The 26,899-nt window shown below is 43.6% G+C and overlaps 1 protein-coding gene across 1 annotated transcript in view; it reads right to left on the bottom strand.

Annotated features, from left to right (window-relative positions):
* The window catches only part of LOC144504127 (low-density lipoprotein receptor-related protein 1-like), a 1,391,705-nt gene that overhangs the window by 612,507 nt on the left and 752,299 nt on the right, over positions 1–26,899 (bottom strand). Inside the window, exons 23-27 of the mRNA XM_078229303.1 lie at positions 15,994–16,194; positions 11,033–11,278; positions 10,743–10,940; positions 10,244–10,246; positions 5,261–5,465 (exon numbers count right to left, since the gene is read on the bottom strand). Of these exons, the coding sequence (XP_078085429.1) occupies positions 5,261–5,465; positions 10,244–10,246; positions 10,743–10,940; positions 11,033–11,278; positions 15,994–16,194 (853 nt within the window). The remainder of the gene's footprint in view (positions 1–5,260; positions 5,466–10,243; positions 10,247–10,742; positions 10,941–11,032; positions 11,279–15,993; positions 16,195–26,899) is intronic.

Here is a 26,899-nt window from a genome sequence, read left to right as displayed (position 1 = left end):
CATTGTTGGGATGAGATATTAAAAACAGTCTCAAGGTTTTTGCAGGCCAATCTACAGAGCTATGTTTGGCATGGGCATTGTGTTCCTAATCCTGGGAATGTCTGCTCAATGGGGCCATGCACACTATCATGTGCCGGGTGTGGTCAGTACTTCCCAGATGGTTTTCCTGGGGCGGCTGGTTCATTACAGAGCTTCAGATAGAATAGTCATAGTCAGGGGTGGCAGCTGCAGCTTGTGAATGGGACGACAAAATGAAGGAGAGGGGGACACTCAAAGTTCTCATGGGGGCAATGGGCAGGGGTGGGTGTGAGGGGGTTGGGGAGACGGGGGGAGAGTGGTGTCCCTGTATGTGACCGGGCACCCAGCCGCAAGGTGGGGAGGGGTGAGATCGACATGGGAATATCCACAGTGATGGGTTCAGGGGGAGAGTAGGAATGTTCACAACATTAACTATGGATTTCAGGGTTACTGGGGGAAGCTGGTGAGTAACCAGAGGGAGGTCAACCTGCACATTGCGGAGTTCCAGGGTGATAGGAGGGACATGACCGATAATGGGGGAGGGTGGAATCTGGTCTGGAAGTTGAAGTGCAGTACTATCATATTGAAACCGGAATCAATGACGCCATTTAAAAATGAAATGGGCCCTTTCAGGGGGCAACCTCAAACTTATTATAACGTCAACATGCAGATGAAGGCTTAGCTGAGAGAACTCATAATGACCTTATTGAAACGTTGGAACCAGAAACTCATTGTGCGTTTTTACGCAACACAACACAAGGCATTGGGATCACATTAAAGGTGATCTCATTGAGCACTTAACTGTCGGAGGGATGTGAGAAGGGAAGAGGCAGCCAGCCGTTAAGGGGGTGCAGCTGCTGGAGATATGCAAGAATCTGCACTAAACCCTGAAAACCACATTGTCCATTGAATTCAAAGATTCAGGTTGTCTGGAAGCTTTATAACCCTTCCATATCTTGTTCACACCACTGTTGGTTGTTACTCTAACTTGTTTCTCATTTCCATCGCTGTGTGGGTCATCTTGGTGTCGCCTCTGGCTGAGCAGGGCTGTGTGTAGATTGAGGTTTAGTGATACGCCTACCTCTGCGTTTTGCTGTCGGAAATGACCCACTGCTATCTGGTTCCAGCAAGTCTTTAGGCTTTGACGCGCTCACTGGGATTTGTAGTGCATCCTCAATGATTGCAGTGTTAACCCACTTTACCAGCAACAGAGCCGGAGGTTGAGGCTCAACGAACTGCTGATTGCTTTCTTTCACATCCTCCACCATGGAGGCATCATGGTTCCCACCTGGGCGGTTGGCTGGCCTGACCTGACCAGTACAGGTTTCCCAGCGCCTGGAATGAGAATGGACAAAACTGCTCTGCAAATGGAGAATCCAGTTCAGGACTGAAGCCCCAGTCTGGAGACTCTTTTTTCTTTTGAGTACGAGAAACTTGCAGTTCTGCTTGGTTAGCCTGGTGCCTGTCTTGGACACCATCTGCCATTTTCCACAGATCCAAGGCTGTGCAGGCCTCCCTGCTCAGGTGTACCTCAGCTCAAAGATATGTTTGCTGCCATAGTTTAGTGGTTTCAGTATCATACCAACCATTGGAACTCGGAATCTGGGCCCATAGAGTGATGTGCCTGTTGTTCAGAGCCTGATAACTTTTAGCCATGATTCTTTGTTTGACAGCACTGTATCGCTAACTCCTGTGTCTAATTTAAAATTTGTTGAATGGCCAGTGACTGAAATGTCCAAATTCCAAAATGAGAAACCAAGGTCTTTGATCTCAACCAAGAAACATGGCTATGTGTCTTTGGACTTGTGGTCTTGACCTTGTGGATAATCTTGAGGCCTTCTGTGCATTCCAGAGATATTGCCCTGCACAGTTTGCAAAAGAATCCACTCTCGTTGCATTGAGCTGAAATTGCAGCACATTGATCTCACTTGTGGCGGCGCTTTGCTCCACAGCGTTGCATCATTGATCTGCTGGCCAGTTTGAGTGTTGGTTTCCCTGGCCTGGAGTGTTCTATTGCTTAACTAGTCTGTACTGGGAGTTGGCCTCTGCATCATGATTTATTCCACCCCCACAAAATGGTCCTGTGCTTCTCACGGAGTTCCAACTGTCTAACTGTCAGAGGGTGTGATCTTACCGGCTGCTGATGCCACGCTCCCGCTGCAGCAAAGTCAGAGGATTTGGTGCCTAGCCAAATCTCTGTTCACTGTGGTGGGATGGGAAAGTCCCTCTGGCGTGAACAGTGGTAACATTCTGGTCATAGTGTTTTACAGCACAGAAAGAGGCCCATTGTGTCTGCACCAGCCATCAAACACCTATGTGTTCTAATCCCTTTTTCCAGCATTTGGGCCATAACCTTGCATGCTGTGACATTCAAATGCTCATCTAAATGCTTCTCAAATGTTGTGGGGATTCCCGCTTCTACCACCCTTTCAGGCAATGAGCTCCAGGTTCCCACCACCTCTGGGTGAAAAGGCTTTTCCTCAATTCCCCTCTAAATCTCCTGCCCTTTACCATAAATCTATGCCCCCTGGTTATTGACTTCTCTACTCAAGAGGAAAGTTTCTTCCTATCTACCCTAATTTATTTATTAGTGTCATAGTTGGCTTACATTAGCGCTGCAATGAGGTTACTGTGAAAATCCCCCAGTCGCCACACTCCAGCGCCTGTTCGGGTACACGGAGGGAGAATTTAGCATGGCCAATGCATCTAACCAGCATGTCTTTTAGACTGTGGGAGGCAACCGGAGCACCTGGAGGAAACCATGCAGACTGGGGAGAATGTGTAAACTCCGCACAGACAGTGACCCAAGCTGGGAATCGAACACGGGTTCCTAGCACTGTAAGGCAGCAGTTCACTGTGCCACCAGGCTGCCCTTATCTATGTTCCTTCATAATTTTGTACACAATCTGGATTGCCTTTTCCAGGTTAGATCTTCCTTTACTTGCAGGAAGTCAGAATGTGCATCATCCACTACTCAGACCACTATTCTGTCTCTGGTGAGTTCTCATTTTAAATCACTATATTTACATCCTTCTGCCGTCCTGTACAGATCATTGCTGAATGAATTAACAGGTTCTCCTGGCTGTGTGACTCTTCATTGATTCATGAGTAATCTTTTTCTATGACAAAAAAAAATTGTTGTTCAGTCGTTTGAAGCCCTATTGCTAAGTTCAACTTGTGCCGACCCAACGTACAAATGAAATCAATTGAGGAAAGTGGATTTCAGAGGAAGTGTTCTGTTCCTCAGTATTGACATCCTTCACCTTGATCAGTGTAGAAATTCAACCAAAGGCATTAATTTTAGAAAGTGCAGCAATGCATTCTTATGGAAAATATCTTATGATCCAATTAATGAGCTACCTAATCATGCAACTTCCACATTGCTTACAGCTCGAAATACATAAATGCAGGTCATCTAGACAAATTTCATGGTTAGCACAGGGAATAATTTAAAACTTTGTCACGCAGACAGCAACCTGACAGAACAGACTGCCTGCTCATTTTAAAACAAGGTTATCACCCAACTGTGATGGCCCATTCCCCTTATAATTGTGAGCCAACAAATGCAATAACAACAGACCTAACCCTGACCATGTTATGTACAATCTCCCAAACAGTGGCTAAGATAAACTCAAATTGAAACTGGAGAGAGGTCATGCGACCCAGCATTTGATGTGATAGATGTTGGATTTGAACTAAGAGTCCGAGAGATAGCCACAGGGCAACAGCTTTACCCATCTCTCTTTTTTCTCTCAAACCTCTCTCATCAAAGATGAGCTGTAGATGATTTGAAAATCCACCTGAAGACCTCATTGCTACAAACCAAGAGTGCTGAAGGGAGGATTCCAAATCAACACCACTGGGCTGAATTTTCTCAACCCACCCGCCATGGGAATTGTAACGGGCGGGACACAGACCATGTAAAGCTCCATTGACCTCTGGCAGGATTCTCTGACTTTAAGGTGAGCACAGCTGAAAAATCCCACCTCACTGTCTCCAAGAGAAAAAAGTGAATCAATCAACTACAACTGCAGGCCAACTGCTTGAGTGAGAAATCCAAGTACCAGCAACCACTGTTGAACATGATCCTTTACGTATAAACAAGTATCTGGACAATCCATGAATGATTGTCTTCCTGACTTTTTTCGTTATTTGACCAAGCTTTAAGATCTGATACTATGCAGAGTTTTGGATCTGTTTTCTCATGCTTGGGTTGGTTGTGTGCTTTTTTTTTGCATTTATAGATGTTAAACCTTTTGCTAATGCTAGGATGTTGCCTGGATTAGAGGGTATGAACTATAAGGAGAGGCTGGACAAAGTAGGGTTGTTTTCTCTGGAGTGGCAGAGGTTGAGGGGAGACCTGATAGATGTTTATAAAATTATGAGAGGCATAAGATAAGGTTGAGAGTCAGAATCTTTTTCCCAGAGTTGCAATGCCTAATACTAGGGGGCATGCATTTAAGGTGAGAGGGGGAAAGTTCAAAGGAAATGTGAGGGGCAAAGGTTTTACACTGAGAGTGGTAGGTCTCTGGAACATGCTGCCAGGAGTGGTGGTGAAGGCAGATACAATAGGGGTCTTTAAGGGGCTTTTAGATAAACACATGAATGTGCAAGGAATAGAGGGACATGGACCAAGGGCACGTAAAAGGGATTAGTTTATTTGGCATCATGTTTGGCACAGCATCGTGGGCTGAAGAGCCTGTTCCTGTGCTATACTGTTCTATGTTCTAATCATTTCTGCATCTTTACCTGAGTGAGTTTTAGCAATATAACTGACTCTATACTTGTGAACCTAAGAAATGTGGCTGGCTTATTTCTTAGACTGAGCTCCCTACAGTTTAGTGGATATATTGAATTAGCATAATTACCACACTTTTAAATTCAAGTTCTGTTATAACCAACCCAGGAGTCTGATAAAGCCAGTTCACTTTTGTAACAACGGTTTTACTAATTTGTCTCACCATGTTTAGTGATTTACGCATCTGTATTTCCACATTGGTTTGCCTTTCTATCCCATTTTGGTTCTGATCACATTATTTCTTGTAAACAATTTATATCTATTAATTTATACTCCAGGACTCATCAAAATGTCAGCTATGTTTTCTGTCTTATTAACTGAAAGGTTAAAACTTTTATTGTCGTAACATCCCTTGGTTCCCTATGTTTCAACATGCAAAGTAAAAATGATACAGTAAAATACTTTATTTTCAGTCTTCCAGAAAATAAGATTTTGCAAACTAACCCATATCGAGGATCCAAAGCTATGGCCCGTGGATACACCATAGAACCTGCGATTAAGGTAGTCCTCATGTCGCCATCCAATTTCGCTACTTCAATCTGTTCCATTTTGCTGTCTATCCAATAGATGTTTCCTGCAATCCAGTCCACAGCGAGCCCTTCGGGAGTGTCTAGACCATGCTGTACAATAACTTCCACACTGCTTACAGCTGAAAAAACAACCATGTCATTCCTATAAACATCAAGGTTCACTATATTAAATATCTTCTCTGGTAATAATTGGCATAATCATGTTCACTTTGTACAAAATCTATTGACTCATCTGGAAAAATAACCCAATAAGCTGGATCGTATGTCCATCACACAACTTTGCACAGCTAAACTGTTTGATGTTGCATATATTTGTTGGATTCCGGAGTGTTCAGTTGCCCATGCAGCCAAGTGCTATCCAACCAACCCACAATGAATGGGAAAATAAACTGGGGTTTGATAAATGACTGACCCTTCTGTTTTCATTTTGGCATTTCGAAGATGTGAAGCAATACTTAGTGCAGCTGCTTTGCTCCGCTTGGAAAAACATTAAGACTTCAAAGAAAGGAAAACAAATTTCACTCGAACACCTTTAGAAAGGTAGCTCAGCATTTTGATGCACTTAAGGGCACCAGATTGATGTTTCTAACCCATTTCACTCTGCTTCTGCCTGAGTTGAGTAGGTATTACAGACCAGTAACCATATTCCGCCAACATTTATCTGGGTAAAGCTAGCTTAACCGGGCATGAGATCGTAGTCTTGATAATGAAAACTTTCAAATAATCTAAAGCTGGGTGTTGAAATGATGAGGATGTGACTATTTCCTTTGGCAGCTTGTGGGATTGTCCTTGGCAAGAAAGATTGTTGATACACTGTGCTGGAAACGAACAATCCTTGAAGTTTGTGGTAGACGGCTACCTCATGTTGTGTCATTGCCAGAAGGCACCAGGTACTTGTTTCTGGAAATTCTCACTGGTCCGTTCCATATTTTGTAGAATATTGACACTCTATTTTTCACACGCTGTAAGTGATTGTCATTCCAAATCTTAGATGAAGGTTGAGATACTGGTTTATTTCCCGTACTGATTATGTGGCATGTCTCTGGATCATTTCAACCATATTACTAACTCTGACCATATGAGGGTCCCACATGCTACTTGAATATTACAAGATTGGATGAAGAAAGGTTTGGTAAGCTGTAACTTTTTGGTGAAATCCCAGAGATTACTCCTCAGAAATCTAAGAACCCCTGTTGGCTTTGGACGTTATCTGCAGGAAATGGAATCTCAATTCAAGATTTTTTTTTAACATGAGCCCTCAGGCTCTCCCTGTTGGGGAATTTGGTTACAGAACATAAAATTATCTGTTGACCAATCCTTTTTGTTGTTAATGCACATAGAAAACCATAGAACCATGGAAAATTACAGCTCAGAAACAGACCTTTTGGCCCTTCTTGTCTGTGCCGAACCATTTTTTGCCTAGTCCCACTGACCTGCACTTGGACCACATCCCTCCACACCCCTCTCATCCATGAACCCGTCCAAGTTTTTCTTAAATGTTAAAAGTGACCCCACATTTACCACTTTATCCGGCAGCTCATTCCACACTCCCACCACTCTCTGCGTGAAGAAGCCCCCCCCTAATATTCCCTTTAAACTTTTCTCCTTTCACCCTTAACCCATGCCCTCTGGTTTCTTTCTCCCCGAGCCTCAGCGGAAAAAGCCTGCATGCATTCACTCTATCTATACCCATCAAAATCTTATACACCTCTATCAAATCTCCCCTCAATCTTCTACGCTCCAGGGAATAAAGTCCCAACTTATTCAATCTCTCTCTGTATCTCAGCTTCTCAAGTCCCGGCAACATCCTTGTGAACCTTCTCTGCACTCTTTCAACCTTATTTACATCCTTCCTGTAACTAGGTGACCAAAACATAACATAACATAGTATTTTTTGGCACCGCATGCCATCTCCCATTGGTCCATTCATTCACTGGATGGATGACTCCAAATCACAACACGTATGGAGCGACGGGGGTTGGGGGGGTGACCTGATAGAAGTCTACAAGATTATGAGAGGCATGGACAGAGTGGATACTCAGAAGTTTTTTCCCAGGGTGGAAGAGTCAATTACTAGGGGACATAGGTTTAAGGTGTGAGGGGCAAGGTTTAAAAGAGATGTACGAGGCAGATTTTTTACACAGAGTAGTGGGTGCCTGGTACTCGTTGGCAGGGGAGGTAGTGGAAGCGGATACAGTAGTGACTTTTAAGGGGCATCTTGACAAGTACATGAATGAGATGGGAATAGAGGGATATGGTCCCCGGAAGGATAGGGGATTTTAGTTAAGTCGGGCAGCATGGTCAGTGCAGGCTTGGAGGGCCGAAGGGCCTGTTCCTGTGCTGTAATTTTCTTTGTTCTTTGTATGCCTGCAGGGAAATCCAATGGGGTCTATGTATTAACACAGAGCAAAGATTAAGAGGCAAACCACCTCAAGCCTCTCTTTTGCCAGTCAGTCCAGGTAAAATAGCACACTACTTCACAGTTTTAATATTTCTAAACCAACCTCGTTTGTTCATACCTGTGCATCCATTGGAAATTATGCAAGAAAAGGAGAGCAAATTGGGGGAAAAGGTACGTTTTAGTGGAGAAATCTGACCAGGACATGAAAGAACCAAACCCTATGAAAGGCAGAATCCCAATCTGATCTTGATTTGCTGACGGTACATAATGTATTCTGTAAAATTAAAATGCTGCATAAAATGATGATCGCAGCGAGGAAACTTAATGGCCGGAACTCTACCACCTCTCCCGCCATGGAATCGGAGAGGGCAAGGGTCCGGTAACGGAAATCTCCGTTGACCTCGAGCGGGAATTTCCAGTCTGGCCCGAGCAAGGCCGTAAAATCCCGTCCAATATTGTATCTGGATCTAAATTTATTGGTTACATCTGTGAAGCCAAAAAAGCTTTACCATATTATATGTCAGAGTTGCCCAGTAAATGTTTCTGATTTGCAACGTTTTGCTTGTGCCAAAATACAGCCATCGGAAATCTGAACATATGTGGTTGATCTTTCAAAAAGATTTGCACCGTTTCAGTCTTTATCAATCCATTATCCAGTTGGGTTGGTGAGTATTAATTTTTATTTTGGCATTAAAGACTTAGAACTTAGGAATTTTCTGATCTCACCCACCCCGGGACCAGAAATTCCTGCCCGAAGTTAAGGGACTTTTGCTTGTCCATCAAATTATCTGCCCGCCCTCGATGATTCCTGTGGCGGGTGGGACTGGAACTCTTAGGCTGAGTGAAATTTCAATCATAATTTTAAGAAATGTCACCACACAGTAACTCAGCAGTTGGTATCATTGAGGAGAAAGTTTGGATTCAACATTTGTGTTTTCAGGCAGTACTGGTTGGCATTTCCATTCGTATCTTGAACCAGCATCTTAGTTAGAAAGAATAATTGGTGCAATCCAGCAAGAGGCCACTAAGTCCTTCAAAACCGTTTTGTTGCATTTCAATTCCAGTCAAGATCATTACATTTCTTTTTACTCCAGTTAAACTTGCTAATATTTCTCAAACACATTTATACTTTCCCCTCAACATTCAATCTAATAACTTGGATTGGAAATCTCTTGCCTTTAGATTTAAAAATAGAATTGCCCTCCTTACTCCCAATGCTTTGGTCCTTTAAATAAAAACAGCAGAAAGTGCTGGAAATACTCAACAGTTCAGGTAGATTCTATGGAGAGATAAACAGTTAACTTTTCAGGTCCATGCACTGTTAAGCCATCATTAATAATGGATTCCAGCATTTTCCCAATGACTGATGGTAGCCTAACAGGCATGAGGTTTGGTGTTTTCTCGCTCCCTTCTTCCTTTACCATCGGCATAACATTTTCTACTTTTGAATCCACTGGAGGTTTTCTAGACTCTCGGAGATTATGGAAAATCATTGACTGGCCACCTACTGCCTCTGCAGCTATCCCTTTTAGAACCCCAGAAGGTAGGTCATCAGTTCCTAGTGACAGATCAGATTTTAGGTTTTAAAGTTTATCCCTCCTGCTATGAATTATTTTAATTTTCTCACTTATTAACCCTTAATTAGCCCTCTATTTCTGGTATGTAACTTATGTCTTCTGTGAAGACAGATGCAAAATATTTGGTCAAAAATTTGCCATTTCCGTGTTCTCCATGATTATTTTTATCTGTCTAACATTTAAGTTTAGCTACTTCCCTTTTTATATTATTGTAAAAGTTCTTGCAACTTTTTTATTTCTGGCCAGTTCACTCTCAAATTCTTTTTCCTCTTTTTGTTTCAACTTTTGTTGACCCTTTGCATGCTTCTCAAACATTCCTGATGCTGAGCCTTACTCTTTTTTTTGCACCACGGTACACTCCTTCTTTCAATTTAACACTATAATTAAATGTTTGGCAAGCCATGAATGCATCTTTTTGGCTGAGTTTAATTTTTGTTTGGACATTTTGAATTTTAAAAAATATTTCTAACTTTTATTTACTGTTTTCATCCATTGTCCAAATAAACCCGAGCCAGATTTCCATTCAAACCTATGTAATTGGCTTTGTTCAAGATTCTTGCTTGTGAATGGAGTATGTCATTACTAAACTTCAATATGGGATTTAATTTTATTATGATCACTGTTTCCCAATGGATCATTGAATATGAGATTGCTAATTAACTCTCTCCACTGATTCCACCTGGCCTGATGAGTATTTGCAGCATTTTTTGCTTTACTTTCAGGCCTTTACCATCAGCAGTATTTTTCTCTTGTATTTGGTCATAATCTTCAATCCCTTTGGGATTCCACCCCTCCCACTCCCCACCGCGGCATGTCTACATCATCAGAGGGAACTCACCATTGGCTGTCGGTGGAATCTTCTGGTCCCATCTACATCTACAGCATTTTGCGTGGTTCGCCATCTGTGCTGCCAGGGAACCCGCTGTTGGGGTTGCCCCCGACAGGACCAGAAGATCCCGCAAGCAAGAAGGGCTGGATAATCCCACCCTTAGTCTTCTGATATGTCAATTCTACATTATAATGAACAAGCATTTGTACTGATGCATTGATAAACTATGTAGATCCAAAATCTGCTCCCATCTAAAGTCAAATGAAACAAAGTAAACTGAGATGGGCTAACTCCACTTTGTAAATTTTATGAGTCCAATTTGTGGACTTGGGTAGTTTTTGCAAAGGCAAACATGGTGATAAGGCCACATTTCTATTTTAAAATAAGTAGAGCGAGATTTCCTCTGGTCACTATTTCTTGCACATCACTAAAGCATCCTGAAGAACGAATGTTTTCTTTCATTAAGACGAGCATTTGCAGGAAAACCTTGTAACATATTTAGATTGGATAGAACGCAATGCCCGAAGGTGTCTAATGTGCAACTTTAAAAGTGTAACATTTGGAAAAAATGTTCGCTCCAAAAACGTACCTCCAACTTCTGAGAGCTTTCCTTTGTAAATTTTATCTTCCACAACATCAGTCCAATAGAGGGAACTCTGATTGAAGTGGAAATCAATTGCTATTGTGTTTCTCAAACCAGGGACTAATAAGTTGTAGTCTTGCTTGTGAAGATCCAGTCTTCGAATCTCATGCCGAATGGAAAAAATTATGTATGGTTCAAAAGGATCTGTCAGAAAAATACACGTCTGAGATGACTACGTCAATTCAAATAAAGGCTGAAAGAGAAAGATAATGCAATTAAGGATGACAATGACCTACCTAAACTAATGCAGCTATCACCATCGGGTGCGAGCAGCCAGCCCTCATAACATGAGCACTTAATTGTCTTCTTGTGTTGCTCACACACTTGGCTGCACCTGAGGTGTTTTCTACAGTAATCGAGAACAACGCAGGTTTTCTTGTCTGAACTTAGGTGCATTCCTGTAGGACAAGAGCAAACGATGCCTTCCCCGGTTACAAAAGTGCAGTGGTGACTGCATCCTCCATTATTCAGAAAGCACTCATCTGTGAACAAAAGCAGCCAATTGATTTATGAGTAACACCATTTGGAATTTTATCAAATACCTTTTAGAGATGACATAATTTTCGACAATCACGCAGAGAAGGCGCTTAATTAAAGACAACCGGAACCAAAGAGTTACATGTCAAATTACTTTTATGCTCAGATGAGGTCTACTGGCTAGGCACGTAATTAGATTTATTACTTCTGCCTGTGCTTGCTGAAGCTGACAGATTGGAAAGATCCAGGTACGTCTCTATTTTGCAATGAGACAAAAACAGGACAGATTTCTCGTTTTGGACTTCGTAGAGAACATCATCCATCTTTTCATCAAAGAGGAAGCCAGAGAAATTGGCATTTTGTTTGTAAGATTGTTGATGTAGTAAAACAATTCAGAGGAAAAATTGGACAGGGCCCAAAAATGGGCACGGGCATCTTAATGTGATATTACCCCATGCCCATTGTTAGCGGCGTGCAGGGTTCATGCTGTCTGCTAATTTAAATTACTGTGGCATGCAGGTGATATTAATTCTGCTGTTAACTGGCTTCACATTTGAGCAGTGAGCACAGAATCATGAGGGACGGGTATGAGTTCAAGTTAGTGTGCACTATAAAGACATTCTGCATTTCTTAAAATGGATGTACACTATGGCTAAAACAGGCACTAAGTCATTTTAAAAGTGATTTCAATAATGGTGCAGCATGGTAGAGAGCGAGCTTCAAGATTTTGCACTGCCGCCCTGGTGGACTCAGGCAGGGGCTGGAAAGAATGAGAGATGTAATTTATCCACAAGAAGGCTCACGAGCCAAGTTTTACAAAGGCAGTGAGATCAGATAGTGTCATGGCAATACCAGGAATCAAACTGCGAGGGGGTGAATGTTGTGCTGCAAAATGTTCAATGACCTCAAACTAGTGATCAAAGTCAGCGAATATCGCTGGAAACCTCTGACCTCGCCCGCGGCTGGGATTCTCCGCTGTCGCTGCAGTGAATGGAGTTTTAGCTGAGTGCTAAATTCTCCATTCTCACTGGTAGTGGGTGGTGGGACTAATGAGATCAGAGAATCCCACCCTAAATCTTCAGATGCAATACCCTACCAGTGCACCACTCCAGCATGACTTGCACCAGAAACACTCATGCATTGATATGATTTTTGTCCTTTAAGGCCATCTTCAGCTTTTAAAAAATGGCCTGCGGCATTTAAATCTGGTTGTTGGAATGCAAAAGACGTTCATAAAATCACTGAATGGCATGGCACGCAAGGAGGACATTCAGCCCATTGTGCTTGTGCTGGATCTTCGGAAGAGCTATCAAACCCATCCCACAGCTCTTCCCTTTCACCAGAGTTGTGAAAATGTTCCTCTCTCAAGCAACTGTACTATTCTTTTTGAAGGTTGTTTTTTGAATCCATTTCCAATTTATTCTCAGGCAATACATTTCAAATTATAACAGCCTGCTGCGTTAAATGTTTTTTCTTTACAATCAGTGCTTGAGAAGAAGAAAATATGGTCGGAATTTAATCCAACCCATCACAGTGGGAAACATGGGCCGCATGTCCGTCTCCCGGTGACAGGAAAACTGTGGTGAACCATAGTTGGTTCCCACCAGGTAGTACTGAGCCAGGGTCTGGCCAGTACTATGAGTCTGTATATATGTTGCTGTTAGGGTTGGGGTTGGGTTGTTCTACTTGTTACTGTTGAGGTTAGGGTTGGGCTGTTCTACCTGTATGTTAGTTATTATGGTACATCCCAGTCGGGCTCCGCCTCCTGGGAGAGGTATAAAGGTCACTGCTCTGTCTGGGACCCCTCAGTCTGGGATCGTGTATTATATATGGTAGCTCTATTGTAGTAGTTAATAAAAGCCTTTATTTCCTCGAGCATCTCTAGCCTCGTGAGTTATATCACGCATCAAAAACCTCACGTGATTAAGACAGAAGTGGGAAGTGGCCGATGCAAGAAGCCTGACCATTCATGACAGGATGTCAATTAGGCTGATTAATCAGTTAATTAACAGCATCTAGCTTTGAGCCCTCTGGAATTCAGTGATGGCTCAGGGATTAAATAGAATTCACATGTCTTTCCTGTGCCTACTGAGGTCTGTCCTGCAAACCCTGTTGCATTTGGCTGTGGCACACTGGGCAAGGGGCACTGTTGTCAGGAATTCAGGGCAGGATTTTACGACCTCGCTCGGGCGAGATTGTAAAATCCTGCCAGAAGCCAACAGAGATTTCCGTTCTGCGAGCCTTGCCCGCCACGGAAATGGAGGAGGGCGAGGCGGTAAAATTCCGGCCTCAATGTCTGACCGTGGGCGGCACGGTAGTAGTGGGCGGCACGGTAGCACAGTGGTTAGCACTGCTGCTTCACAGCTCCAGGGTCCTGGGTTCGATTCCCGGCTCGGGTCACTGTCTGTGTGGAGTTTGCACATTCTCCTCGTGTTTGCGTGGGTTTCCTCCGGGTGCTCCGGTTTCCTCCCACAGTCCAAAGATGTGCGGGTTAGGTTGATTGGCCAGGTTAAAATTGCCCCTGAGATGCGTAGGTTAGAGGGATTAGCGGGTAAATATGTGGGGGTAGGGCCTGGGTGGGATTGTGGTCGGTGCAGACTCGATGGGCCGAATGGCCTCCTTCTGCACTGTAGGGTTTCTAAAAAAAAGAGGTCTAGCATCAGAAAACCACTCCCTTGCCCTTGCCTCCAACACCCCTCGCCCGACCCAGACCCTCCAGTGATACCCTGTGATTCCCCCATCCTGCCCTCACTCAAATATGTCTAGGATCCAAAAATGATGATCACTGGTGAAGCTCCCAGAGTGTTCCAGGCAGCAACCACCACCCCCAATGATACTGCTGGCAATGGAGAGATGCTGGCCTCTGGTTGGCCAGCAGCTCACTGCGGACATCATTTCTGCTGCTGGGGCCTAAATCCTGGGGAATGTCGGGCATTGGCCACCAGGCATTGAATTTTGTTGCCCGCCGCACCCCTCCCCTCATGGAAGCTACATGGGTTTTTCACTGGTTCCTCAGCTTGTAAGTGGGACCACACTAGGAACATTAAATCCAGCTCATTATTTTTCCTTCTGGCCTAGCACAAATTGTTAGGTTGGGTGAGATAGGGTCGAAAGAATTTGAAGGTAAGGCAATAGAAGTGGAATGACATTCCAACTCTGGTTTCCAGTCCATGGAAGTACATGTACAAAGCTAGGTCATGTGTTGTATTTGCATATTTTTAAGTTTTACTTTGAAATTAATTCCCAGAATTGATTACCTTTTTATTCCTATCTTTTAGGTTTTCTCTGCTGTTAATGACATCAGAGAACCTGACCTTGCCCAATGCTTACTTTACTTTATTTAGTCTTCTCGTCATAGACTTCCAAATTTAGTTTTTACACATAGAGCGTTTGCGTGTCTGTTGGCAAAGGAGGAAGGGTTTCTTTTTAAATGCTATTCTTGTGTGACATTGTCCACTTCTGACAAAGCGTCCACATTTGAATCATTAATTTAGCTGCTCCCTCCACTTCTGCGATGATAAGGACAATGTTGTGTAAAGCTTCATCCATTCCAGCCACAATGTGGATGTTGCCTAACGCTTAAAGGAGCATCCCACCTACTGCCAGTCGGTCCGAAAGACTTGCTGGTTAGGTGCATTGGCCATGCTAATTTCTCCCTCAGTGAACCCGAACAGGCGCTGGAGTGTGGCGGCTAGTGGATTTTCACAGTAACTTTGTTGCATTGTTAATGTAAGCCTCCTTGTGACACTAATAAATAAAACTTAAAACTTTAACTTTCTGATTTTTAGCCTTGTGTGCTGTCTGAACGAGGTTGCCTAATTAGGTGCAACTTTACATTGCCCAACCATGTCAATGAGGGATAGAAATGAGATTACCCATTCTCATTTCCTGTAAAATCATTAAACGGTCCCAAAGACAGAGGGCCTGAAGTTCCGCAGAATGGAAATCAGAGTCGGATTGCCTCTCCACTCCTATTTCCTTCTCTTTAAATTTTTTCAATCTTGTCTTGCCCGACCTTTCAACTCGGGCCAGGTCAGAAGGGAAGAAAAACAGCAAAAGTGGAAATAAGAATACTGGTCTGAACTGATCTTGTACACTTTAAAATGGAATGTCAGTAAAACAGGGAAATAAGAATATTTGTCCAAACTGTTTTTTTTCCTTCTGGAGGGCAATTACTCACAGGAAGTTTGTGCTTCCCAAGCAATTGCTGTGCAATCCTTACCTGGGAACGGCAGGAGTTCGCCAGCATTTCTTTGGAGTACCACCCCTCCCAGTGACACTGCGCTAGAACTCGAAGTTAAAGCTCTCAGAGAAACTTCCATCTCCTTCATCTAGGCTTGATTCAGGCCTTACAATTGAGCACAGTTCCAGCCAGCACATCATATTTGGGTAACATTTCACTTCTGAGCTATTATGGGTGTGAAGATTTTTAAGCTCTAAGTTGATATGCCTCTCAGTGTCAGGTATACATGCACATATGCAATACACAATTACCAATTAATTTTGATCCACTGACTGTTACTAATCAACACAGGCACCGTATGTGCTGCTTGACTTGAGAAGCAATTTGCAAGCCATGTCCAGCATCGCTGCTCAAAGCTGACATTGAAATATTTTGCTTTCCCAAAAGCCGAAGAAAATATTGTAATTGTTTTTTTCACATCCTCCGCAGTGCCACACTCTTTCACACGCGTCTGCATTTCAAACACAAGGAGCCTACCACAAAGTGGACTCTCATCGGCTCCATCTGGACATTCCTCTTTCCCATTGCAGAACTTTTCCGGCAGGAGGCAAATCGATTTATTGCCAGCACAAGGATAGGTTAGGGGTTTGCAACCAAATGCTCCACAGCTTTCTTCATCTGAGTGGTCTTCACAGTCACTTTCTCCATCACACACCCATGTCACATTGATGCACCTTCCTTTGAAGAACAAAAAAGATGAAGGGGTTAGATCATAGATTTATAGAATCCCTAATTTGCAGAGGAGGCCATTCGGCCCATCGAGTCTGCACCAACTCTCTGACAGAGTATCTTACCCAGGCCCTCTCCCCTGCCCTAGCCCGTAATCTCACACATTTATCATTGCCTATCCACCTAACCTACACATCTTGGGACACTAAAAGGGCAATTTAGCATGGCCAATCCACCTAACCTACACATCTTGGGACACTAAGGGGCAATTTGCATGGCCAATCCACCTAATCTGCGTATCTTTGGCTTCTGGGAGGAAACCCAAGCAGACACGGGGAGAACGTGCAAACTCCCAAGTCAACCAAGGCCAGAATTGAACCCAGATCCCTGGAGCTCTGAGGCATCAGTGCTAACCACAGTGCCACAGTGCTGTCCCAAAATCATCTGTCCCAAAGTATTTAAGGGATTGTTTCAGAACCATTGCTTCAGTACAGACCTCACTCTTATTCTCCAAATGTATGTACTGCAATTTCAAAGTTGTGATCTAATATAGGGCTTTTAGATCTTCAATATTTGCAAAAAAATCACAACTCTATCACAGTGCCTTAGAAGAAGAAAACACATCATGGTAATAATTCTAACTTTTGACCAGGTGTCACAAAAATCCATTTGTCAGTGTCATACAGAAGTTTGATAAACTGTATTTTAAAATCCCAAACCACAGGAGGAGATAGACAAAAATGTATTTTCCATGTGCGTAGGCTCAACAGCACTATTATATCTCAAAGTTACCATCTGTGGGTCACCTCACCAAACTACCATGCACTACCTGATATTCCTGTAGATGGCACTGCCATAACTATTTTCTGTGGAAGTCATGCAAGGGTACATGCCAAAGCACCATCTGTTACCCTATTCATGCAACTGCACACTCACATCACCAGGTATTTCCACCACGCTTGCTGCATCTGATTACTGAGTACCAGTTTGTAAGCATTGTCAGAAAATTGTTAATCCAGTTAATCTCGCATATTTCCAACCTATTGTGCGCAGAAGCTTCTTGAAGCCAAGTGAGAAAATGGGGTTAAGCAGCAACGCCAGATTGCAACCCTGATGTCAGATCCATGCAGCTGTCAGTTTTACATACCTTCTAGATCAGATAGAACCATTAACGAACTTCATAGATATATGTCACACCAATACTAACACACTGAGGCTTTAATAAGGCACAATATAAATTAAATTAATTTATTTTTTAATCTAATAGGCCACGGTTGTGCAAAGTTAAAATCCATAAATCTTTAACAGACCCTCAAAAAAATTGAAGTACAAGTTCAATTCAGGTTTGTACAGGGACATTCTGACACCTAAGTCAAACAAAAATAATGGACCCAGAAGTAAGATATAGCATTGTTCCAAGGTAATTTAATGTTGTGGCTTCTGAGGCTGATTTTTTAATTTTTATATTGATTGCGAGATCTAAGGTGTGCTTAGTTTACTTGATGTTGCTGAATTGTAATGAAAAGAAAATGCACTTTCCAACAAAACGTTTCTTTGCAAAATTGATGCTTTCAAGTTAGAGCTAGAAATATTTGCCATTGCACCGAACACATTATCAGTCTCTTCTCTCCTGCTGCTTGAGGCATCATGTATCCTAAAAATGGTCATATCTGAAATAAAAGTTTCAAATTCAAAGAACACCACCTCAAATATTATCTTTTTCCATCCAAACTTTCAGTCACCTTCCCTATCTCTCTCACCAGGACTACGGTTCATTCTTCTTGTACTTTAAGCTTTTTCCCCCCTTTAGAGTAAATTGTTTTGAGACGCATTTTGAGCCAAAGGTCCTCTATAAATGCAAATTGCTATTATTGTTCCAGAATGGAGTGGAAGATTAACACTGCATGGTCCATGATCTGAAAAATCCAGTCCCTTTATTACAGAGGCCAGCATATGCCAAAGTACATGGTTCATTTTTATCCCAATGCCCTGAACTTATGGAGGTTAAATTGTTAGTGTTTGCTGTCATTACTTCACTGAAACTGACAGCAAATCTGGGAGTCCATACATGTGCAGAATCACACAGAAAAGCCACTTGTGTGATTCAATGTTTCTTCATAGTGTATGCTGCCTCACCACCTCCCCCCCCACCCCTACCCAAGTTTAATCAATCCTAATCCTTTGAATTGACAAGGACTTCTGTTTTTATGCCATTAGTTTCACTGTGAAAACCCTAGAAAATATTACACCTTGTCAAATGAGGAGCTATTAGATTTTTAACTAATTACTAACTCCATAACTTTTGCTAAATGTCCTTACTAGCCACAAACAGCTAATTTATATTTTTGGAATTTCAAATGTGTACAAGTTCTCCGACTTGTGGATGCTGGCAACACAACACCATCTGTGGTGCCATGCGTCACCTGATTAGGTTGCCTGCCATTGGCATCATGAGCATGACAGGCAGGGACAGCATGCAGGTTGGTGTGCAGGCATGGCCATTGCGCTCCCTTGAGCCATTGCCATGAGTGCAACTACAGCATTCCCTTCCAGGCATATGCTGCAGGTCAGGGACAAGGGGCAGGGACAGACTCCTAATATCATCAAATGGGTTTCCATTCACTGCAGAATACATGCAGGGTGAGTGTCTATGTTAACCAGAGCGCCCCTGCTTGGAGCACCAGCTACCTGAACTGATGAGCCCTCAAGCAGCACATGGTACACTTCCACATCCCCTCCTTCACTAAAACCTCAACACTCAGTCCACTCCCTCACCTCACCCAGAAAAATGGAACAGCCCAATAGTTGCAGACAGCAGTCTGACCAGCACTCAATAAAGGATAACACCCCACCCCACACTACATGGAACATCTCTGGGCCTGGGGACAGCATTTCCAGCTCTCCAGGAAGTGCCCACAACAAGTTGAAAGTTTCTAGGCTCTGCCTCCAACACCACCCCGCCACTCCCCCTCTGCCCCACACACCTGGGGCTGCAGCCCCATAAGACTTAACTCCTTACTCCTGTTCAATGCTGCCACGCTAACTCCCAACTTTTATACAACGATTGTAAACCTTGCCAGCATGGCATCATGCCAGAGAGGGGGGAGATGCTAGTGGGGGGCAAAGATTCTAGTCGTGCACCCGCTAATAACATGCTAAGATATGTAAATGCATGGTAATGTCCGTTACGCTGATTTTCAGCGTGGTTCTGTCCACGCCAAAAAACTTTGATACATGTGGAGGCCCAGATGCCCAGCGCAAATCACACAAATCGGCCGCCGCTCGAGTCTCCCGGTCCGCTGTGCTAATAAAGCAGCGTAGCGAGATGGAAGAATCACTCCCAATATGTTTTAACCTCAACTGCATGACACCGATGCACCAGGCTTTCTTTCTTTTAAAGGTGTGGCTTTCAGTGACAGCAATATAACTCTGTAAAGTAGCTACTACTGTGTAATGTGACATATATCCCCTTTAGGCTGAGCAACACAGATGGTGTCTTATTGATGAAAAGATGTTCTTACGACATTGCATTGTCATGTCAAACACGATTTTGTGTTGCTCAAAACTTATCAACCTTAAATTTTGTTTGCATAAGCTTGCATACTGTAGGTTTACCAACGGTTTTATTATAATCAGTATAAGCTGTCTTAGCCAACCACTCAGGTAGACCTGGCTTCCAAAATGATTGAAATTTAATTGGATGGGCTGATTACTTATCACTCAATTTTCTGATTCCAACACTACCGAATTCAAGGATGTTAGCATTCATTGTGAGGGGATTTGAATATAGAAGTAGGGAGGTTATGCTTCAGTTGGACAGGGCACCAGTGAGACAACTGTGTGCAGTATTAGTCACGTTTTTTAAGGAATGTTGTAAATGCTTTGGAAACAATTCTGAGAGGGTTTACCAGAGCAATACCTGGAATGGGAGGGTTGACTTACGTGGGAAGGTTGGACAGGTTAGGCTTGTATCCACTGGAGTTTAGAAGAACAAGAAGCAACTTGATTGAAACATACAAGGTCCTGAAGGGTCTTGAGAAGGTGGATGTTGGTAGGATGTTTCCTCTTGTGGGAGAATCTGGATCTAGGGGTGACTTTTTAAAAATAAGGGATCACATTTAAACTGGAGATTAGATTTTTTTTTCTCTCAGAAGGTCACAAGTCTTTGGAACTCTCTTCCATAAAAGGCAGTGGAAGCAGAGTCTTTGAATATTTTTTAAGGCAGAGGTGGATAGATTCTTTGTAAACGAGGGGTGATAGGTTATCGGGGGGGGGGTTGAGATTACGATCAGATCAGCCCATTATCTTACTAAATAGCGGAGCAGGCTCGAGGGGCTGAATGGCCAACTCCTGCTCCTTGTTTGTCCGTTCAAAATTAGATTGCTCAGTTCTCCAGTCATCAGCCACACGTACCAATCCTTTATCTGTCTGTACACTGTCGGTAAGGGTCAAAACTCTGAAGGTTGGAGTCGCAGCACCAAATCAAAATGGCTCTAACAGTTGCACGCCTGATTACCATTTCCATTCCCAACTCTGCTGACTTTCTCCAGGGTAGGGGCTGGGCAGGAAAGTGAATTCCCTCACTTCATTAGTTAGGTTTGTTGAGGCCTTTAAGGAGCTGGCTAACAGCTCGCCTTAACCAGCCTGGGATTTTCGATGCTGTGAGCTGCTGTTAAGCTGACCCGCTTCTACCAGGAGAGAACATAGAAACCAAAAAGAGTAGGCCATTCGGCCCTTCGAGCCTGCTCCACCATTCATTTTGATCATGGCTGATCATTGAATTCAATATCCTGATCCCCCCTCCTCCCCATATTCCTTGATCCCTTTAGCCCCAAGAGCTACACTTAATTTATTCATGAAATCAGACAATGCTTTGGCCTCAACTTCTTTCTGTGGTAATGAATTCCACACATTCATCACCCTCTGGGTGACGAAATTTTTCCTCACCTCAGTTCTAAAAAGTTTACCCTTTATCCTCAAACTATGACCCCTCGTTCTGGACTCCCCCACCACTGGGAACATTCTTTCTGAATCTACCCTGTCTAACTCTGATAGAATTTTATAAGTTTCGATGAGATCCCCTCTCACTCTTCTAAACTCCAGTGAAGCCTAACTGGCTCTCCACATAAGACTTACTTGCCATCCCAGGAATCAGCCTGGTAAACCTTTGCTGTACTCCCTCTGTAGCAAGAACATCCTTGCTCAGATAAGGACACCAAAACTGCACACAATACTCCAGATGCGGCCTCAACAATGCCCTATACAATTGCAGCAAAACATCCCTATCCCTATACTTAAATCTTCTTGCTGCAAACAGAGCAAGTAGTGCTGAAACAACTTGATCTGATGGAAAAACGTACAAGTTTGGATAAAGAAACTACCAGCATCAAACACATTTTAATCACCAGCCTTTCCCTACCCTATACTAGGTCCTGCAGCTCTCCATTTGACTTGGCCACACTGAAGACAAAGATCTTCTCATTTTTTTCAAGACACAGCCAAGATGTGGCCTGCTTCTGTGAGGCTGGATTGAAGGGGGGGGGGGGGGGGGTACGAACCTGCCCATGCTCCAGCAGCTCACCCTACATTTAATTAAAACCCACCCAAGCTGGGCAGGAAGTTCCACCACTAACAACTGTCGGTCAGTCAAATGGCTGGTAGCTCTCTGCTCCCAGTAATGTCACTGGGAGCAGTGGCCACTACTGGAACTACAATGGTCCCTAACACAAAGGAACTGGAGCCAGAGGCTGTAGTGAGTTGGTTAACATTATATTCAACTGAGTTTAGAAGGAGCCGGGGGGGTGGTGGATACCACTGAAACCCATAAAATTCTAACAGGACTAGACAGGGTAGATGTAGGAAGTATGTTCCCATTGGTGGGGGTGTCCGGTAAGAAGTTTAACAACACCAGGTTAAAGTCCAACAGGTTTATTTGGTAGCAAAAGCCACACAAGCTTTCAGAGCCCCAAGCCCTTCTGGGGCCAGGGGTCATAGTGTAAAGATATGGGATAAACCAATTAGAACAGAGATGAGGAGAAATTTCTTCACCCAGAGAGTGGTGGCCTGTGAAATTCTCTACCACAGAAAGCAGTTGAGGCCAAAACATTGTTTGTTTTCAACAAGGAGTTAGATATAGTTCTTGTGGCTAAAGAGATCATGATATGAGGGAAAAGGTTACTGAGTTGATTGTCAGCCACAATCATAATGAATGGTGGATCAGGCTTGAAGGGCTGAATGGCCATTTTCTATGTTTTTATGAAAGGTAAACTTTGGGGATACCACTGAGACCTGTTTAAAAGGCCCTGATGTAGGAGAGGAGGTGTGTTGGGGGCTTGGGTAGTTGGACAATGAGGGGAGGGGAACTGGAGATGGGAGAGAGGGAAATAATTCAGGGGTCCTCCTAAGGGGCCAGGGGCTTCTTAAGAAGGCATGCTCCTTTGGTCATCACGAGCTGACACAGTGAAAACCACTGGACTTGTTACATGGCATGGGTATCATCTGCCACTGATTAAATGTGGCAGTGAGATGAGACTCTTAAGTGCCATTAATTGGTCACTTAAGGGCCTTAATTGGTCCATAGGTGGGCAGACTACCTGACATCTACTTCACCACTGGTAAATTTGCAATACGTGAGATTAGTAGCAGACACTGCGCCCTTGGCATTTTTGGAACTCATCCACCAGAGGTAGATAAAATGCCTCCTTTTCCATCATCCCAGTCACTAATCGGATGACAGACCCACCTCCAGGTTCATTAAGACACCTGAGCCATGAAAATCCTGTTTTGCGTCAAGGCTGAAGAAGAAAGTGGGACCATAATGCGGGATTGGCCCTTCTTCCCGATTCTCACCTCCAATAGAAAAATCTGGCTCCAATTGTCTACTTGTTGCTTCAAAGTGGACTGTGAACTATCCAGCTGACTATTTTCAAGATTGAAAAGTTGAAATTCAAAAATTAGTTGTTTATCTATAAAGTGGCACTTTCCAACAAAATGTCTGCAAAGTTTCATTTCGTTCCACTTTGTCACATGCAGTAAAGTTAAAATGCAAGTATGGCTTTCCATCGTACCACTGAGTTGCATTTTACATGTCCCTGCGTGGCATGTATTGGGCGGCATGTGAAATGCCACATTCCTACCCATTCCTGAGCTCACCGACATAATACAGGACAATGGGCAAGCATTGAAATTGGCAACCGCTTGTCATATTCAAATAGACAATCAAGGATCAATTAAGCTTGTTACCAAACGCCAATAATCTACTGCCCACACCATAAAATGTTGGGCACATGCAATAGGGTGGGAGGGAGCAGCCCCATATTTTTAAAAAATTCAAAGGCTGGGAAGGAAGGTTGGAGTCCTATTCTTGGGGGCTGCCCATTGAGATCAGGGTGCAGCCCTCCAGAGGATAGAAACCCTCTTTCTTCACACCGACCCGCTGCCTTAAACCAACTATCCCCATGTCCCCTAACCTGACCAAAACTTCGGCCCAAGACCCCAGACTCACCTATTTCCAGGGATCCATTGGGCCTGTTTATCCTTCCTCATTGCAGTCCTGGCAGTGTCCACTAATGTGCTCTTGGCACTGTTGGGACTGATGGAGCAGCCAGCCAAACTTATTCTGTTAACACTGGTTTTTCCTTAAATTTAAACCAGATCGAAGGGTGGGAAAGACACTCATCTTTCTTTGCCTGAACAAGAGGAGTCTTTTTATATTTTTTTATTATTCTTCCATGGGCTGTGAGCATCGCTGACAAGGTATCTGTTTTCCATCCCTAATCGCCCTTGTATCTCAGTATAACTTTGTATAGACAATCAGATACTGAAATCATTGGAAAATTATAGGCTCCAAAGTCAATTGGAATATTATTTAATAGTAAATTGGAATATTATTTAAATGGAGAAAAATTACATCGTGCGACTGTGCAGAGGGACCTGGGGGTCGTTGTGCACGAATTGCAAAAACTCAGTCTGCAGGTGCAGCAGGTGATCAAGAAGGCGAATGGAATGTTGGCCTTTATCGCGAGGGGGATAGAATATAAAAGCAGGGAGGTCTTGCTGCAACTGTACAAGGCACTGGTGAGGCCGCAACTGGAGTACTGTGTGCAGTTTTGGTCCCCTTATTTGCGAAAGGATATATTGGCCTTGGAGGGAGTGCAGAGAAGGTTCACCAGGTTGATACCGGAGATGAGGGGTGTAGCTTATGAGGAGAGATTAAACAGATTGGGTCTGTACTCGTTGGAGTTTAGAAGGATGAGGGGTGATCTTATAGAGACATATAAGATAATGAAGGGGCTGGATAGGGTAGAGGTGGAGAGATTCTTTCCACTTAGAGGGGAAACCAGAACTAGAGGGCACAGCCTCAAAATAAGGGGGGGCCGGTTCAGAACAGAGTTGAGGGGGAACTTCTTCTCTCAGAGGGTGGTGAATCTCTAGAATTCTCTGCCCAATGAAGTGGTGGAGGCTTCCTCGTTGAATATGTTTAAATCACGGGTAGATGGTTTTCTGATCGATAAGGGAATTAGGGGTTATGGGGAGCAGGCGGGTAAGTGGAACTGATTCGCTTCAGATCAGCCATGATCTTGTTGAATGGCGGGGCAGGCTCGAAGGGCCAGATGGCCTACTCCTGCTCCTATTTCTTATGTTCTTAAGTTGTTATGTTCTTAAAATTCATTACAACAATCAGGGTCTCGAGTCTGGCACTATCTGAAAAGAAAATGTGCTTTCACTGCACAGAATAGCATTAAGCTGCTTTACTTCACTTGTCTATCAGTTGTCAACAGGCAACTAAATCCATCTCATACTTTCTGTCTCGAGTGATGAGATGTCAAGTGTAGCGTTTCCAGATGTTTATTTCCTCGATTCAGGCGAGCAATAACAGTAAATAAATGTTAAATATAATTTCTACCAGAAACTGGCTTTCAAATGTTTGTGGTCTAGTCAGTTGTGTACCTCCTAACCTGAAGAATCAGTCCAAAATAAGGACATGTTTGCGAAAGTGGTGCCATGCTACAACGTTTTTAAATTCATTCATGGGAAATGGGCGTCGCTGGCTGGCCAGCATTTATTGCCCATCCCTACTTGGCCTTGGAGGGTAGTTGAGAGTCAATCACATTGCAGTGGCTCTGGAGTCACATGTCAGCCAGACTGGGTAAAGATGGCAGATTTACTCCCCTAAAGGGCATTAGTGAACCGGATGGGTTTTTCCGACAATCGACAATGGTCATCAGTAAGTTCCTAATCCCAGATTTTTAAAAATTGAATTCAAATTCCAGCATCTGCCGTGACGGGATTCGAACCCAGATCTCCCAGAATATTCGCTAAGTTTCTGGATTAATAGTCGAGCAATAATACCACGAGGCCATCGCTTCCCTTGGTAACAAGGAAGTGGCTAGTGATTCATGGAAAACAATCAAAGACTCCACACCGTCTTTCCCACTAATTGATCCACAACAAAACGCCATTCGGATCCTACACGTTGTACCATGGGCTGGATTCTCCGACCTCACCCACAGCTAGGATACTCCGCTCCTGCTCCAGTGAATGGAGATTTAGCCGAGCGCCAAATTCTCCGTCCTCACTGACAGCAGCGGCGGAGTGTGAACAGCCAGAGAATTCCAGCCCATATTATTTCCTTGCAAGCCACTTAACAGCATCTTGGCTGTGAGGAACTACACCGTTAAATCAGAGACCGATGATATAAATTCTCAGCAGTTGGACATGCTGATGGAGTTAAGGTTGACGCGCTACCCTGGTGTTTGCCTCTCACAGTTTCGATGCACTATTTTGTTTGCACAAATTTCAAACTTGATTCTGTGGATTGTATAACTACTTTTGTTTCGGAACTGTTGGTCAACTTCTCTCAGAGACCATCTCATGGGAAAAATCAGGCTATTGTGTGAAAAATAGTAACTGTATAATAAGAAAAAAGAAAATAGACCAGCTGGTACCCATGGGTAGTAGGCACAGAATTTAAACACATAGCATGAATTTAAGTGTTGGTTGGGATTGGAGCGAATCGAATGGTAACGGCAGCAGGCAAGCTTGGCTGAATTTAATAGCTAGGCTTATTTAGAATGTTGTTTGCCAACATCCCAGGCAAAATGGCTGCTTGTCCATTAAATTCAGGCAACAGGATACAACAGCTGATCCACAACAGACATTAAGTGCACTGGGTGGGAAATCCCAGTGGGGATAGTATGGCCATGGCAGAGGAAAGGCCTGAGCAGAAGAACTTTCCACCTGGGGCCTGAAAGGGATGGCCTGCTCTCCTTAACTCTGAAGCAAACTTTAAAAATAATATAAGAATTTGCCGGGGCTTTTCTGGCCACGGCTGATACTACCACCTCTCCTTTGTTCAGGCCTCATGCCCTGATTACACTATCAGAGCCTAGATGTGGAGTTGCCAGCATTGGACTGGGGTAGGCACAGTAAGTAGTCTCACAACACCCTCATAAGATGCCCTCGTAAGAACAAGATATGGCGCTCAACTCATCGATCGATGGTTCCGATGCGCCATAGTGAAAAACCGCACAGACCTCCTCAGAAGACAAACATGGGACACGACTGACAGAGTACCCTTCGTCATCCAGTACTTCCCTGGAGTGGAGAAGCTACAACATCTTCTCCAGAGCCTTCACCATGTCGTCGATAAAGACGAACATGTCGCCAAGGCCATCCCCACACCCCCACTACTTGCCTTCAAACAACCGCGCAA

This window comes from Mustelus asterias, chromosome 14 (assembly GCF_964213995.1).
Source record: "Mustelus asterias chromosome 14, sMusAst1.hap1.1, whole genome shotgun sequence".
Taxonomy (NCBI): domain Eukaryota; kingdom Metazoa; phylum Chordata; class Chondrichthyes; order Carcharhiniformes; family Triakidae; genus Mustelus; species Mustelus asterias.
Note: the sequence above shows the minus strand (reverse complement) of the source record. Positions and strands in the feature narration are given on the sequence as shown.